General features: G+C 53.6%; 1 protein-coding gene across 1 annotated transcript; it reads left to right on the top strand.

Moving 5' to 3' along the window:
• The first annotated feature begins 169 nt into the window (after nucleotides 1–169).
• SLC44A4 (solute carrier family 44 member 4) lies at nucleotides 170–13,733 on the top strand. The gene is made up of 21 exons (XM_067755746.1): nucleotides 170–203; nucleotides 1,816–1,864; nucleotides 2,330–2,403; nucleotides 2,538–2,616; nucleotides 3,569–3,668; nucleotides 3,751–3,876; nucleotides 4,032–4,092; nucleotides 5,625–5,709; nucleotides 5,793–5,876; nucleotides 6,153–6,388; nucleotides 6,478–6,577; nucleotides 7,080–7,172; nucleotides 7,442–7,544; nucleotides 11,427–11,680; nucleotides 11,753–11,847; nucleotides 11,967–12,070; nucleotides 12,182–12,255; nucleotides 12,464–12,534; nucleotides 12,633–12,727; nucleotides 12,843–12,927; nucleotides 13,519–13,733. The coding sequence occupies exons 1-21, from the start codon at nucleotides 170–172 to the stop codon at nucleotides 13,635–13,637; spliced, it is 2,121 nt and encodes a 706-aa protein (XP_067611847.1). The 3' UTR covers nucleotides 13,638–13,733.
• Nucleotides 13,734–13,837: the final 104 nt, after the last annotated feature.

The following is a 13,837-nucleotide window of genomic DNA, read 5'->3' as shown; positions in this document are numbered from 1 at the left end:
GGCTTGCCTTCCAGCTTCCAGCCCTCCAGCACGGAGTCTAGAAGGAGGAACTAGAGTGTGTCGGGGACCACAGGCAGGGGTGGGGCTGTGACGTGAGGGCGGGAGGGCGGGGCTGGTGGCAGGTGAGCTGCCAGGTCTCCCAGGCTCCAATCACTCTGGAGACTGAGCCATGGGGGGAAAACAGGACCAGAATGAGGTCTACGGTGAGGCTGGGGGCGAGGCTGGGGTGGGGGCCCAGGACCCGGCGAGGGAGGGGAGGCCTGCTCCGGGGAATGGTGGCTGGGCCGGCACCAGGGAGAGGAGCTGAGGGGAGTCGTGGTCCCCGAGGGGAGGGCCCAGGAAACAGCTGATGGAAGGAGACAGAGTCAGGGTCCTCGGAGGAGGATGGGGTGCAGGGGCTGGGAGCCATTGCTGAGGGGCCTTTGGGGTGTGAAGCTGGGGTCTGCGTGAGGAGGGGCGCTGGAGTCCCTGGGACGAGGGGGTGATGCCACGCCTGGACTCTGGGCCCCTCAGGACAGGGCCCCGGGAAGCAGAGCCTGAAGGAGGCAGGGTCAGGGTCCTGAGCAGAGGAAGGGGCTCAGGGGCTGGGAGGAGCGAGCTGGGCTCTGGGCCGCTGTCAGGAGGGACAGCTTGGGGTCCCTGAGAAGGAGGCGGACTTTCAGCCTGGACTCTGGGTCTCTGAGGGGAAAAGGCGCTGGGGATCTGCCTGCCGGGGTCTGTGAGGAGTGGCGGCGGAGGGGGTTCTGCTGGGGGTCCCTGAGAGGAGTAGGGGCTGCAGATCTTGGTGGAGAGAGAGGGCTGGGGACCAGCCCCCTGGGTTCTCTGCTAGGAGGGAGTCTATCTCAGAGTGGGTTAGGAAGAGGGGCAGCAGAGTTCTGGGGCTCCTGTGAAGGGTAAGGCCTGAGGAGAAGGAGCGGGCAGCCTGTCTCCAGCATCTCTGTGAGGGGCAAAGGCTGGGGGGCTGCCCCGAGGGGTCCTGAGGACAAGGGCAGGGGGCAGGGTGGAGGGGTCTACAGGGAGGGGGAGCTGGGACCAGCCTCTGGGATCCCTTTGAGCAGTGAGGGCTAGGGAAGGAAGGAACCCCAGGGGAGGGACCTTCCAGAGGCGAGGCTTGGTCCGAAGGGAGTAGAGGAGGGAGCAATGGGGACACTCCACAGACTTCCTGGAGCAGCTTTGGGTCAATCATCAACATCGCGTCTGAGAACCACGGAGGGACAAGGGTCCAGAGCACCTGGGAGAATGGACCGCACCCCTTTCCACTCTCTGGCTCGGCCCTCTGTCCTCCCTCCTCCCCGCCCACACCGGACCCTGGCTGCCTGGCCTCACTTCCTCCCTGTGTGTACTCAGGGAGGACCAGGAACAGGACGGGCCACAAGCTGCCCGGCTCAGGTGTCACCCTGACTGCTCTCCCAGAGACTGGCAGTAGCCTGGGGACTAAGCTCCCTTCCGGGTGGGGGTCTACAGCGCCCCCCGCCCAGTCCCTGCGGGAATCGATGACTTTGGCTGAGGGCCTTGAGGTGTGACCTGTAAATGACCCATAAAAAGCTGCCCTTTCCCCTCCCTCCAAGGCCGCCCGGTTGGAGTTCACAGTGATCAGTGCAGCTGCTGACCAAGCCTTGCTCCTACCTTTCCTGTTCTCTACTTTCCCCTCCTGCCAGCCCTGCCCCTGTCTATCTCCCCCCAGACTCCTGAGGGCCAGGTAGGACCCTGGTACAGGGTAGCTCCTGCTGTGGGGAAGGGTCTGGAGGGACTGGAAATGGGGGGAGAGACCCCTCTCAATGCCTCACTCTCCACACTCCTCCCCTTGCCCTTCAGGGAAACCAGCCAAATATGACCCCTCCTTCCGAGGCCCCATCAAGAACAGGTGAGTTCTGGGCGCTGTGCTGCTGGGCGGGGGGGCGGATGGGGGCGGTGTCTGGGTTTTGCTTCGTATTTGCTGAAATATTGGTAAGAAACTTGTGAGGAAAAAACCTCCTGCCCCAGGAGGGTGGTGGCCCTGGGGAGACTGTTGTGAGTGGAGGGGCCACAAGGGGGCCTCCCGGCTGCTGGTGATGTTCTGTGTCTTGGCCTGGGAGCTGGCTACACAGGCATGTGTCCTTTGGGAAAATTCATCCAGCTGAACACTTCTGAACTGTGCCCTTTCCTGTTTTAAACTTCAGAAGAAAGTTTACCCACCCAGAAAAAGGTTTTTTTAAAGAGAATAAAATGAAAGCTACCTATGCCTACTTTCCAGCATCCCCCAACTCTCCAAAGCACGACTCCTCCAGACCATGCTACCCCCCCCTCCCCAGCATCCCCTCTCCAAAGGTTTCCCCCATTTCTCTCCAAGGAGCTGCACAGATATCATCTGCTGTGTCCTCTTCTTCCTCTTCATTCTGGGTTACATCGCCGTGGGGCTTGTGGGTGAGTTTCTGGCAGTGCAGAGCTGGGCAGTGGCTGGGGGACATTATTGTCCCAAGGAGGGACCACACCCACAGCCTTTCCCTCTTAAGTCCCTGCCGCACTCCAGTGATTCATCTGTGTGTCTCTGTCTCCAGCCTGGGTGTATGGAGACCCCCAGCAAGTCCTCTACCCCAGGAACTCTACTGGGGCCTATTGCGGGATCGGGGAAAACAAGTGAGTATGAAGGCAAGAAGAGGGGGCAGGAGGGAGATGAGATGGGGGATGGGTAGGGGACCACTCCACCTCAGCCTCCCTGAATCTCACCAGTCCAGGCCACGTAGAACAGCCTCCACTGCTGGCCAGTGGCTTCTGAATCCTCCTAGAATTAGGAGGCAGCAAAGAGTCATGGTTAAATGCACAGGTTTTAGGGTTCAGAGATGGTCATTTGAATCCCCAACTGGGCTAAGTAAGTTCTGGTTTGTGACCTCCGGCAAGGTACTCAATATCTCTGAACTTTGATTTCTTCTTCTGAAACACAAGGATGATTCCAGAAGCAAGGCTATCAGTCCCAGCATGCAGGAAACGTTCAGTAAATAATAAAAGCACTAACCTTTATATGGCATTCCAGGCAGGCAGTGTACTCTACACACACAAACTCATCTAAACCTTGTGAGGTAGGTGCTATAATTTTACATGTGATGGAACTGAGGCAGTGAGTGGTTAGATGACTTATTCAAGGTCATAAAGCTGGCTCCAGAGTTCAAGCTCTTAACCATTTTGTTAGCAGTGGAGATGCTGAATTACTCTGGGCAATCTTTCAGGTGTCTCCCATACCTCCCCAGCTGAGCTGAGCTTCCAGAGGCCAGGAACTGGGCCCATTGCACTCTTTTTTTTTTGTTTTTTTGGTGTTTTTTTTGCAGTACACGGGCCTCTCACTCTTGTGGCCTCTCCCGTTGCGGAGCGCAGACTCAGCGGCCATGGCTCACGGGCCCAGCCGCTCCGCGGGATGTGGGATCTGCCCGGACCGGGACACGAACCCGTGTCCCCTGAATCGGCAGGCGGACTCTCAACCACTGCGCCACCAGGGAAGCCGCCCATTGCACTCTTGAGGCACAGCCCTGGCAGTCCCTCTCTTTCCCCAAGGCTTGACCAAGCCCTTATGCATACGCTTCCTTCTCTCCTACAGAGATAAACCATATCTCCTATACTTCAACATCTTCAGCTGCGTCCTAACCACCAACATCATCACGATCGCCCAGAATGGCCTGGCGTGCCCCACACCCCAGGTCAGAGTCTGGGACCTGCCTCTGTCCCCAGATCTCCCCCAGGGTCTGGATACCAGCCCCTCAGCACGCTCTCTGCCCCCAGGTGTGTGTGTCCTCCTGCCCAGAGGTCCCATGGACTGTGGAAACGGACCAGCTCTCACAGTCGGTTGGGCAGGTCTTCTATGCAGCAAATAGGAACTTTTGTCTGCCAGGGGTGCCTGGGGACATGGTGAGTGCTGTTCCCAATGTCATTGCTAAGGAGGGTCCATAATGAGGGAGGGTGGGAGGGGGAGTTGGGTAGATGATCGTGGTGATAGAAAGGGGACTCACTCCTTCATCTTGCTCTGTGTCTGTGTGTCTGTCTGTCCTCCCCCCACCCTCCAGCAAGTGCTCCAAAGCCTGAGACAGGAGCTCTGCCCCAGTTTCCTCCTCCCTTCCACTCCAGGTGAGAAGCCACATTGCTTCCTCAGACATCATCCAGTCCTAGATTTTTTTCCCTCAAACAAGGGAACCAGGCTCAGAGAGAGGCAAGTCACACAGCTTGTCTGTGACAAAATCGGAATGAGCACCAGGTCTTCGTTTTTTTTCTCTGCTGCATGACCATCCTACAGTCAGATCACCAGTGCTTATTATGTACCTGCTGTGTGCTAGGTACCGGGGACAGGTGAAGCGAAGATGAAAACTGCTCCCCTTTTGGACTACATCCTAGGTGGTGAGATCAGAGATGTTCACGAAGCGATTGCATGAGATTGCCACGAGAACATACGTGGATGAATGTACACACATGCATTTATGTGCAGGCACAGGAAACAGACTGGAAGGATGTTCACCCAAATGTTAAAGTGACTACGCTGGGTGGTGGGATCACAGTTGACTTTTCTTTTTTGCTCTTTTTCCCAAATTTTTTTTTTTTTTTTTTTTTGTGGTATGCGGGCCTCTCACTGTTGTGGCCTCTCCCGTTGCGGGGCACAGGCTCCAGATGCACAGGCTCAGCGGCCATGGCTCACAGACCCAGCCGCTCCACGGCATGTGGGATCCTCCCGGACCGGGGCACGAACCCGTGTCCCCTGCATCGGCAGGTGGACTCTCAACCACTGCAGCACCTGGGAAGCCCTTAAATGTTATTTTTAATAGAAAAAAAAATGTAACTATAACATGAGAAAAGATATCCAGCTCTCAGTAGGTACAATAGGAAGTATCTCCAATGAGTGCTCCAGGGTCAGATAGATCTGGATTTAAATTCCAGCACTTTCCAGCTGTGTGGTCTTAGGAAAATGACTCAACCTCTCTGAGCCTTGTTTCCTCATCTTTAGAATGTAAATGCAAAGTAAGTCTGCCTGGGAAAGCTGTTGTGAGGGTCAAGATAAATGGCTCTGTAGGCACATAATAGGGGCCACAGGAGATAGGGGTGGGGCCAGAAGGCTTCCTGGAGGAGGTGAGATGGAGATGGAGCTGAACAGGGCATCATGGATGGGATTTCTGGAGGAGGAAGCACAAAGGTACAGAGGGGAAGGGAAAGTGGCTGGGCTCAGACGATGGGGCCTTAAAGCCTGGCCGTGAGCGTGGGCACTCTCCAGGGCAAGGCATCTGGAGGTGTCTGGGCAGCAGAGTGACCTAGAGCCCTGGAATGCCAAGGTCCGGGCTGTGCCATGTCTCCCGGGCACTCTGGCAGGGGCTGGATTGAAGGGTGGCAGGGGTGGGCGTGGAGGTGCTGTAAGAGGCAGGCCAGAGGACAGGAGGGTCTGAACCCAGGCAGTGGCAGGGTGGGCAGGAAGGAGCATTAAGAGACAGTGAAGGAAGCATGGGCTCCTGGGCCAGGAGCTCCCTTTCGGCTGTGGAATCAAGAGCAGCCCTCTGAGTGGGGCAGAGCCCTTCTCAACTCTGTCCCTAAGGGCACGACGGGCTGGGGTGGGGGCCAGAGACTTTCAAGACAAACTCTGGGCCCTCCCACCCAGTCGCCCGGTTCTCTCCCTCCAGCTCTGGGGCGTTGTTTTCCATGGTCCAATAGTACTGTGCCTGAGCTCCCAGGGATCTCCAACACGTCCATCGCCCAGGGCATCAGGTGGGCATTCCCTTGCCCCTATATCTCTGTCCCGCTCCCCCTTCCCACTCACAGCCCCATCTGACTCTGTCTCTCCCCACCAGTGGTCTTCTTGACAGCCTCAACGCCCGTGACATCAGTGTCAAGATCTTTGAAGACTTTGCCCAATCCTGGTATTGGATTCTTATGTGAGTCACCACATTCCCCTGCTCTCTCGTCCTTCCCTTCCCCCGACTCTGACCCTCTATCCCTTAGCCCACCGTCTGAAACAGAGCCTTTGGGCAGGGGAGGTGGAGCCAGAGCTCAGAATGGATCCCAAGTCCAACAGGATTTATAAGAGAAAGCGTGTGGGGGGGTTCTGATCTGGGGACATTGGGGTTTGAGGTAAGGTATTTGGGGGCCTCTGAAAGGGGAAAGGTATGGGGGATGTGGGGTGACCCTCACCTATGTTTCCCTGCCCGCAGTGCCCTAGGCGTGGCTCTGGTCCTGAGCCTGCTGTTTATTCTGCTTCTGCGCCTGGTGGCCGGGCCCCTGGTGTTTGTGCTGATCATAGGGGTGCTGGGCGTGCTGGCGTACGGCATCTATCACTCCTGGGAGGAATACCGCGTACTGCGGGACAAGGGTGCCTCCATCTCCCAGCTGGGCTTCACCACCAACCTCAGCGCCTACAGCAGCGTTCAGGAGACCTGGCTAGCAGCCCGTGAGTGCCCTGCCCACCCATGAACCACCAGCCACCCAAGGGCTGCCCTGGCCATGACCCAGGCCACTCTGCCCCCTGTCCACCCTCAGTGATCGTGCTGGCCGTGCTTGAAGGCATCCTGCTACTGGTGCTCATCTTCCTGCGGCAACGGATTCGCATCGCCATCGCCCTCCTGGAGGAAGCCAGCAGGTCAGGGCCCATGTGGGAAGGAGAAGGGGCAGAGGGCAGGGGGGTGGGCCCAGGATGGGAGTGCTGGAAAGGTGGCAGAGCACTGGAGGAGAAAGGCAGCATAGCACAGTGATTAACATTGCTGTGCGGCTTAGCCTTTCTGCACCTCAGTTTAACCATCTGTAAAATGGGGGTAATAATAGTTCCTACCTTGTAGGGTTTTCATAAGGATTAAGTTAATTAGTGTCTTGTCAAGTGCCTAAAACATGAAACAAGCCCTTACTCACCCTGAAGCTGCCCCTGGTGGCTTCTCTGTGGCTCTAGTTTCCTCTAAAGTCCCCTTGAGCCTGATTTATTCAGTTCAGTTCTTTTAGGGAGCTCCTGCTATGTGCCCAGCCTTAGGGGGAAGGAGCAGGCCCTGGAGAGGGCAGAGGTGTGGCCTGTGCCAGGGTCGGCACCGTGAGAGGATGGGTGGGGACGGGGGGGCTAGCTTCACTCGTGTACTGCTCTCATCTCCCTGCAGAGCTGTAGGACAGATGATGTCTACCATGTTCTACCCGTTGTTCACCTTTGTCCTGCTGCTCGTCTGCATTGCCTACTGGGCCATGACTGCTCTGTATCCTTTGCCCACATGACTGGGCCCTCCTGGAGCCCTTGGGGGTGGGGGGCAGGGCAATACTTTTGTAGACAGTATGCCTTAGTGTGATTGGAAGAAGGCACCCCTTCCTCCCAGCAGACACAGCCCCGCCTTGAAAGAGCGAGCACAGGCTGAATTTGAGCCCCTCTGTGCAGTGAACAACCTGCTCAAGCTCCTGGGAAGCGGTTGCTGAGGAGGGGAACTGTGGAGGCCCCCGTGTCACCATGCTTTCCTTGACTCCCCTCTGGGTACCTGGCCACATCTGGGCAACCCCAGTACGTGTTCTGGGCGCCCAACATCAGCTTGTCCAGCTGTGAGAATGTGCCAATGAATACATCATGCAACCCCATGGTGAGGATTTGGGGTGGATGTGGAGGGGCACCAGTAGGGCTGAGGGGACCTTAGAGAACAACTGGTTCAAATCCCTCATTGTGCAGAGGAGACTGAGGACCAGAGACGGCAAGGGGCTCACTCACGGGTCACAGAGCAGGCCCCTAGCGGAGCCAGAAACGGAGTCTGTCTGCAGACTCCAGATCTCCCGCTGAGCCACCCATTGTGCTGCAAGAGGATGCGTGCTGTGCCCAAGGGCAGGACCACGCCCTGGGGCAGGTGGATCTCAGAACTTCTCCATCCCTCCCCAGGACATTCCTCTGCCTAGAGAACCATTAACCACTTCACCCTTTCAGTCTCAGTCTGCTCACCTGTAAAATGGAGATAGTCTTAATATCTGTGCCTCAGCATGGCCGTGGCCTGGCCGTGGCCGAGAAAATTAAAGGACACTGGGCACATGAAAGTATAATGGCTGGCACCTGATAAGAGCTGATAACTGTAGATGGGTTTTGTTTAGGTTATCTTTAGTTAGGCTTCCTCAGAACACACTGTTCTAGGCGATAAGCAGGTGGGCTCCCTGGGGGCCTGGGAGAGTAGCTGCTACCCCAAACTCTCCCCTGTGATGTTCCCAGGAAGTGAGGCTGCACTGCTGGGTATTTACTGTCAAAGCTTTCATGTGGCCACCACATCAGAACTGGGACCATGGGCTGTGCCCACAGGCGTCAGCCCCACTCTAAAAAAGGAGAGGGAGGTCGTTTACATTTAAGAAGGACCCATTATGTGCCAGGCACTGGCTATACAAAGCCCCAAATGAAGTACTTCTTGCTTTCAACTTGCTTATGACCTAGCGGTGGGGACTGACGCAAACCCACAATTACATACAAAGTGGAAAGTGGTTATAAATTCTTGTTATAAAATTTCAAACAGAGCAGTCCCTCCCTTAGGAAGCTTGCACAAGACTCTTAGATGGCCTCATCCACCAGAGGGCAGACAGCAGAAGCAAGAACTACAATCCTGCAGCCTGTGGAAGGAAAACCACATTCACAGAAAGATAGACAAGACGAAAAGGCAGAGGGCTATGTACCAGATGAAGGAACAAGATAAAACCCCAGAAAAACAACTAACTGAAGTGGAGATAGGCAACCTTCCAGAAAAAGAATTCAGAATAATGATAGTGAAGATGATCCAGGACCTCGGAAAAACAATGGAGGCAAAGATGGAGAAGATGCAAGAAATGTTTAACAAAGACCTAGAATTAAAGAACAAACACCTAAAAAAAAAAAAGAACAAACACCTAGAAGAATTAAAGAACAAACAAACAGAGATGAACAATACAATAACTGAAATGAAAAATACACTAGAAGGAATCAATAGCAGAATAACTGAGGCAGAAGAATGGATAAGTGACCTGGAAGACAGAATGGTGGAATTCACTGCCACAGAACAGAATAAAGAAAAAAGAATGAAAAGAAATGAAGACAGCCTAAAGACCTCTGGGACAACATTAAACACAACATTCACATTACAGGGGTCCCAGAAGGAGAAGAGAGAGAGAAAGGACCCAAGAAAATATTTGAAGAGATTATAGTCAAAACTTCCCTAACATGGGAAAGGAAATAGCCACCCAAGTCCAGGAAGCCCTCCAAGTCCATCCATGTTGCTGTAAATGGCAACATTTCATTCCTTTTTATGGCTGAGTAGTATTCCGTTGTATTTATGTACCACATCTTCTTTATCCATTCATCTGTTGATGGACACTTAGATTGCTTCCATTCCTTAGCAATTGGAAATAATGCTGCTATGAACATTGGGTGCATGTGTCTCTTCCAATTAGTGGTTTTGGGGTGTTTTTTTTTCAGGTGTACAGCCAGAAGTGGAATTGCTGGGTCATATGGTAGTTCTATTTTTAGCTTTTTGAGACACTTCTCACACTGCTTTCCACAGTGACTGCACCAATTTACTTTCCCATCAGCAGTGTACAAGTGTTGCCTCTTCCTCACATCCTTGCCAACATTTGTTGTGTTCTTTTTGATGATGGCCATTCTGACAGGTGTGAGGTGATATCTCATTGTGGTTTTGATTTGCATTTCCCTGATGATTAGCGATGTTGAGCATCTTTCCATGTGCCTGTTGGCCGTCTGCATTTCCTCTTTGGAAAAATGTCTATTCAGTTCTTCTGTCCATTTTTTTTTAATATATTTATTTATTTATGGCTGAGTTGGGTCTTTGTTGTTGTGCGCAGGCTTTCTCTAGTTGCAGCAAGTGGGGGCTACTCTTCGTTGAGGTGCTCAGGCTTCTCATTGTGGCGGCTTCTCTTGTTGCAGAGCACAGGCTCTAGGCGCGCGGGCTTCAGTAGTTGTGGCGCACGGGCTTTTGAGCACAGGCTCGGTAGCTGTGGCGCACGGGCTTAGTTGATCCGCGGCATGTGGGATCTTCCTGGACCAGGGCTTGAACCCATGTCCCCTGCATTGCCAGGCGGATTCTTAACCACTGTACCACCAGGGAAGCCCCGTTCTGCCCATTTTTAAATCAGGTTGTTTGTGTTTTTCATGTTGAGTTGTATGAGCTGTTTTTACATGTTGGATATTAATCCCTTATTGGTCGTATCATTTGCAAATATTTTCTCCCATTCAGTAGGTTGTCTTTTCATTTTTTGATGGTTTCCTTTGCTGTGCAAAAGCTTTTAAGATTAATTAAATCCCATTTGTTTATTTCCTCTGCTTTAAGAGACGAATCTGTGTTTTTTACTTTTTATTAGGGAAATTTTCAGACACACACAAACATGGAGAATCCCTGTACTCAGATTCCATAACCTTCAGCCTTCTGTTCTTGTTTCATCTATTTCCCTACCCATCCCCCACCCCTTGCAATTTTAAAAAATTATTTGTTTATTTGGCTGCACTAGGTCTTAGTTGCAGCACGTGGGATCTTCATTGTCACGTGCAGGATCTTCATTGCCATATGCAGGATCTTCGTTGCAGCATGCAAGATCTTCAGTTGCAGCATGCAGACTTCTTAGTTGCGGCATGCAGACTCTTAGTTGCAGCATGTGAACTCTTAGTTGTGGCATGCATGTGGGATCTAGTTCCTTGACCAAGGATTGAACCTGGGCCCCCTGCATTGGGAGCATGGAGTCTTAACCACTGGACCACCAGAGAAGTCCCCCATGCAATTTATTTTTCTTGAGTTTTTTTTTGTTTGTTTGTTTTTGTGGTACGCAGGCCTCTCACTGTTGTGGCCTCTCCCGTTGCGGAGCACAGGCTCCGGACACGCAGGCTCAGCGGCCATGGCTCACGGGCCCAGCCGCTCCGCGGCATGTGGGATCTTCCCGGACCGGGGCACGAACCCATGTCCCCTGCATTGGCAGGCGGACTCTCAACCACTGCGCCACCAGGGAAGCCCTCGAGTTTTTAAAGGCAAATTCTGAACATTGTGCCATTTCACCTTTAAATATATCGGGATGGATCTCAACAGATAAGGACTTTTAAATAAAAGCATAACCACTACACCATTATCACACCAAACAAAATTAATGGTTCCTTAGCATCATCTGATACCCAGTCTGTTCAATTTTGCTAGAAAGTGCTTTGGTTGAAGTTGCAGAGGCTGCTCTGGGAGGGGACAAGCTGTTCAAGTGCAAAGGAGAGCTAGGCATTGGTCACACTGCCTTCATACCATTAAGGCTTGGTCCACACGGCCTGGGAGCTCTTGTGCCGTCCAGAGACTGGAGACTGAAGGAAACTAATTACACTCACACAATAGGCAAGCTGAACCCTGTCTGAACCCAGAGATGGATCTCCTGGAAGGAATGGGCTTCCCCAGTTCTGGGGAGGCTGTTACCACCCTCTGCTCTGGGAAGGCAGGAGCTGGTTGGGAATGAGCCTCCTCTGCCTGCCTTCCCAGGACCAGCCGGTGAACTCCTCCTGCCCAGGGCTGATGTGCGTCTTCCAGGGCTACTTGTCCACAGGCCTAGTACAACGTTCTCTCTTCAACTTGCAAATCTACGGGGTCCTGGGGCTGTTCTGGACCATCAACTGGGTGCTAGCCCTGGGCCAGTGTGTCCTGGCTGGGGCCTTTGCCTCCTTCTACTGGGCCTTCCACAAGCCCCGGGACATCCCTACCTTTCCCCTGAGCTCTGCCTTCATGCGCACACTCCGGTAAGCCTGGGGCAGGGGGCTGGGAATTATGAACCCGGGAGTCCTCTGACTACCTCACTAACCCCTGTGCAGTTACCACACCGGGTCGCTAGCCTTTGGAGCCCTCATCTTGACCCTGGTGCAGATAGCCAGGGTCATCCTGGAGTACATTGACAACAAACTGAGAGGTGAGTCGAGGTTGGGGGCTGGGCAAGGCTAGGCTGATCAGCTGGACCCTTGGGCGCTGGAGCGGGGGCGGTATGCGGTCAGGGGCCAGTGCCCAAACATGAGCCCTCCTTACCCCCAGGAAGCCAGAACCCTGTGGCCCGCTGTATCATGTGCTGCTTCAAGTGCTGCCTCTGGTGTTTGGAAAAGTTTATCAAGTTCCTGAACCGCAATGCATACATCATGGTGAGCCCACTACATGAGCAGCCCCTTGCTCTGGGGGCCCTGGATGCAGGTCTCCTACCCTGGCCTAGGTAAGCTCACCACAGGTAACCCTGAACTTTCCACCTCACCCAGATTGCCATCTACGGGAAGAATTTCTGTGTCTCAGCCAAAAACGCCTTCATGCTGCTCATGCGGAACATTGTCAGGTCAGGCTGTGGCCCCCCACCTCCGTGCTCTCCCACCCATAAGCATGCTGTGCTCAGAAGGGCCTTGAGCTGGGTTTAATCTCTGCTGCCTCCATCTTGAAATGTGAACAGTTTTTGTTTTGCATCTGTCACGGCCAATTATATAGCCAGTTCTACTCCCACCCCTGCCAGGCCTCTTACCCCCAACCTACCCCAACTCCTTGTACAGGGTGGTCGTCCTGGACAAAGTCACAGACCTGCTACTGTTCTTTGGGAAGCTGCTGGTGGTTGGAGGTGTTGGTAAGGACCAGGGCAGGGAGTTACAGAGGACAGGGGTGCTGGGCAGTTTAAGAGGTGACCTCAGAGGAGTGATGCTGACCTCCAGATCTCTCTCACAGGGGTCCTGTCCTTCTTTTTTTTCACCGGTCGCATCCAGGGACTGGGTAAAGACATTGAGAGTCCCCAACTCAACTACTACTGGCTGCCCATGATGGTGAGTGACACCCCCCAAACCCCCCAGCCCCACCCTCCACCCCACCCCATCCCCGACGCCCGCTTCACCCTCCAACTCTCCAAAGGAACCCTAAGGGAAACCTTGCCTCTTGCAGACCTCCATCCTGGGGGCCTATGTCATCGCCAATGGCTTCTTCAGCGTTTTCGGCATGTGTGTGGACACTCTCTTCCTCTGTTTCTGTGAGTCACACCTCTACCTCCTCTCCTCAACTTAAAGGTACCAGATCATTCAGGCTTTTCTGGTGCTTCTAGAAACAGCGACCTCGTGAGTTACAGGAGCCAGAGGCTCTTCTAACATCCTCAGGGCAGGTGTTTGGGAAGAAAGGAGGGAGTGAGCTCCCAGGCTCCTGGGCTCTCCCAAGAAGGAACATTCCAGGGGAGAGGCCTCTGGTATCTTCCCCTAGAAAATCTGGGAAAGAAGTTAGCCACAGGACTCTTCCCAGCAGGTGGCTGTAGTGAGTGGGGATTTTCTCACCCTACTGTATGCGTTCATTCAGGGTTTCATGTGTACCGGGCTCTGCCCTAAGCAACTGACATGTGTTTTTTCCGTTAATCCTTATCACGCTGTGAAATATTTTTGACACCCCCCCACCTTTACAGATGAGGAAACTATTACATAACCTACCCAGTAGGTTGCAAAAACTGCCCCCCAAAATCAGCCCGTGGTGGCGCAGCCTGGAAACCAGGGAGCTGTCTCTTAGTCCCTGGTTTTCCCGGGGAGTGGGGTTGGCTCCCAACGGTGCGCTCTTATGAGTCTATGTCGTGCCATAGTGGAAGACTTGGAGCGGAACGACGGTTCCGTGGACCGGCCCTACTACATGTCCAAGGCCCTTCTGAAGATTCTGGGCAAGAAGAACGAGGTGCCCCCAGGAGACAAGAGGAAGAAGTGAGAGGCGTAGCTCTGATCCAGGACTGCACGCCGCCTGTACAGCCTCACAGCCTCAACCCGCCTTCCAGATCTCGATTTTGTAGTAAAAAGATTTTATTAAAAGACTGATATTTTTTGTTTTCTCAAAAACTCTGGGACTTTTATTTCCTCCTACATGCTGCTCTTTTTAACCTCGCCTGGCTCTTTAAAATAGATCCCGCC

Source organism: Pseudorca crassidens, chromosome 10, assembly GCF_039906515.1.
Source record: "Pseudorca crassidens isolate mPseCra1 chromosome 10, mPseCra1.hap1, whole genome shotgun sequence".
In the NCBI taxonomy this organism is placed as follows: Eukaryota; Metazoa; Chordata; class Mammalia; order Artiodactyla; family Delphinidae; genus Pseudorca; species Pseudorca crassidens.
Note: the sequence above shows the minus strand (reverse complement) of the source record. Positions and strands in the feature narration are given on the sequence as shown.

What these genes read in the sequence shown, in the direction of transcription:
- SLC44A4 (XM_067755746.1), top strand. Translation starts at nt 170, where the DNA reads ATGGGGGGAAAACAGGACCAGAATGAGGTCTACG. An exon ending in CGAGGCCCCATCAAGAACAG is followed by an intron (nt 1,865 to 2,329) that starts GTGAGTTCTGGG and finishes TTTCTCTCCAAG; the next exon opens with GAGCTGCACAGATATCATCT. An exon ending in CTCATGCGGAACATTGTCAG is followed by an intron (nt 12,256 to 12,463) that starts GTCAGGCTGTGG and finishes CTCCTTGTACAG; the next exon opens with GGTGGTCGTCCTGGACAAAG.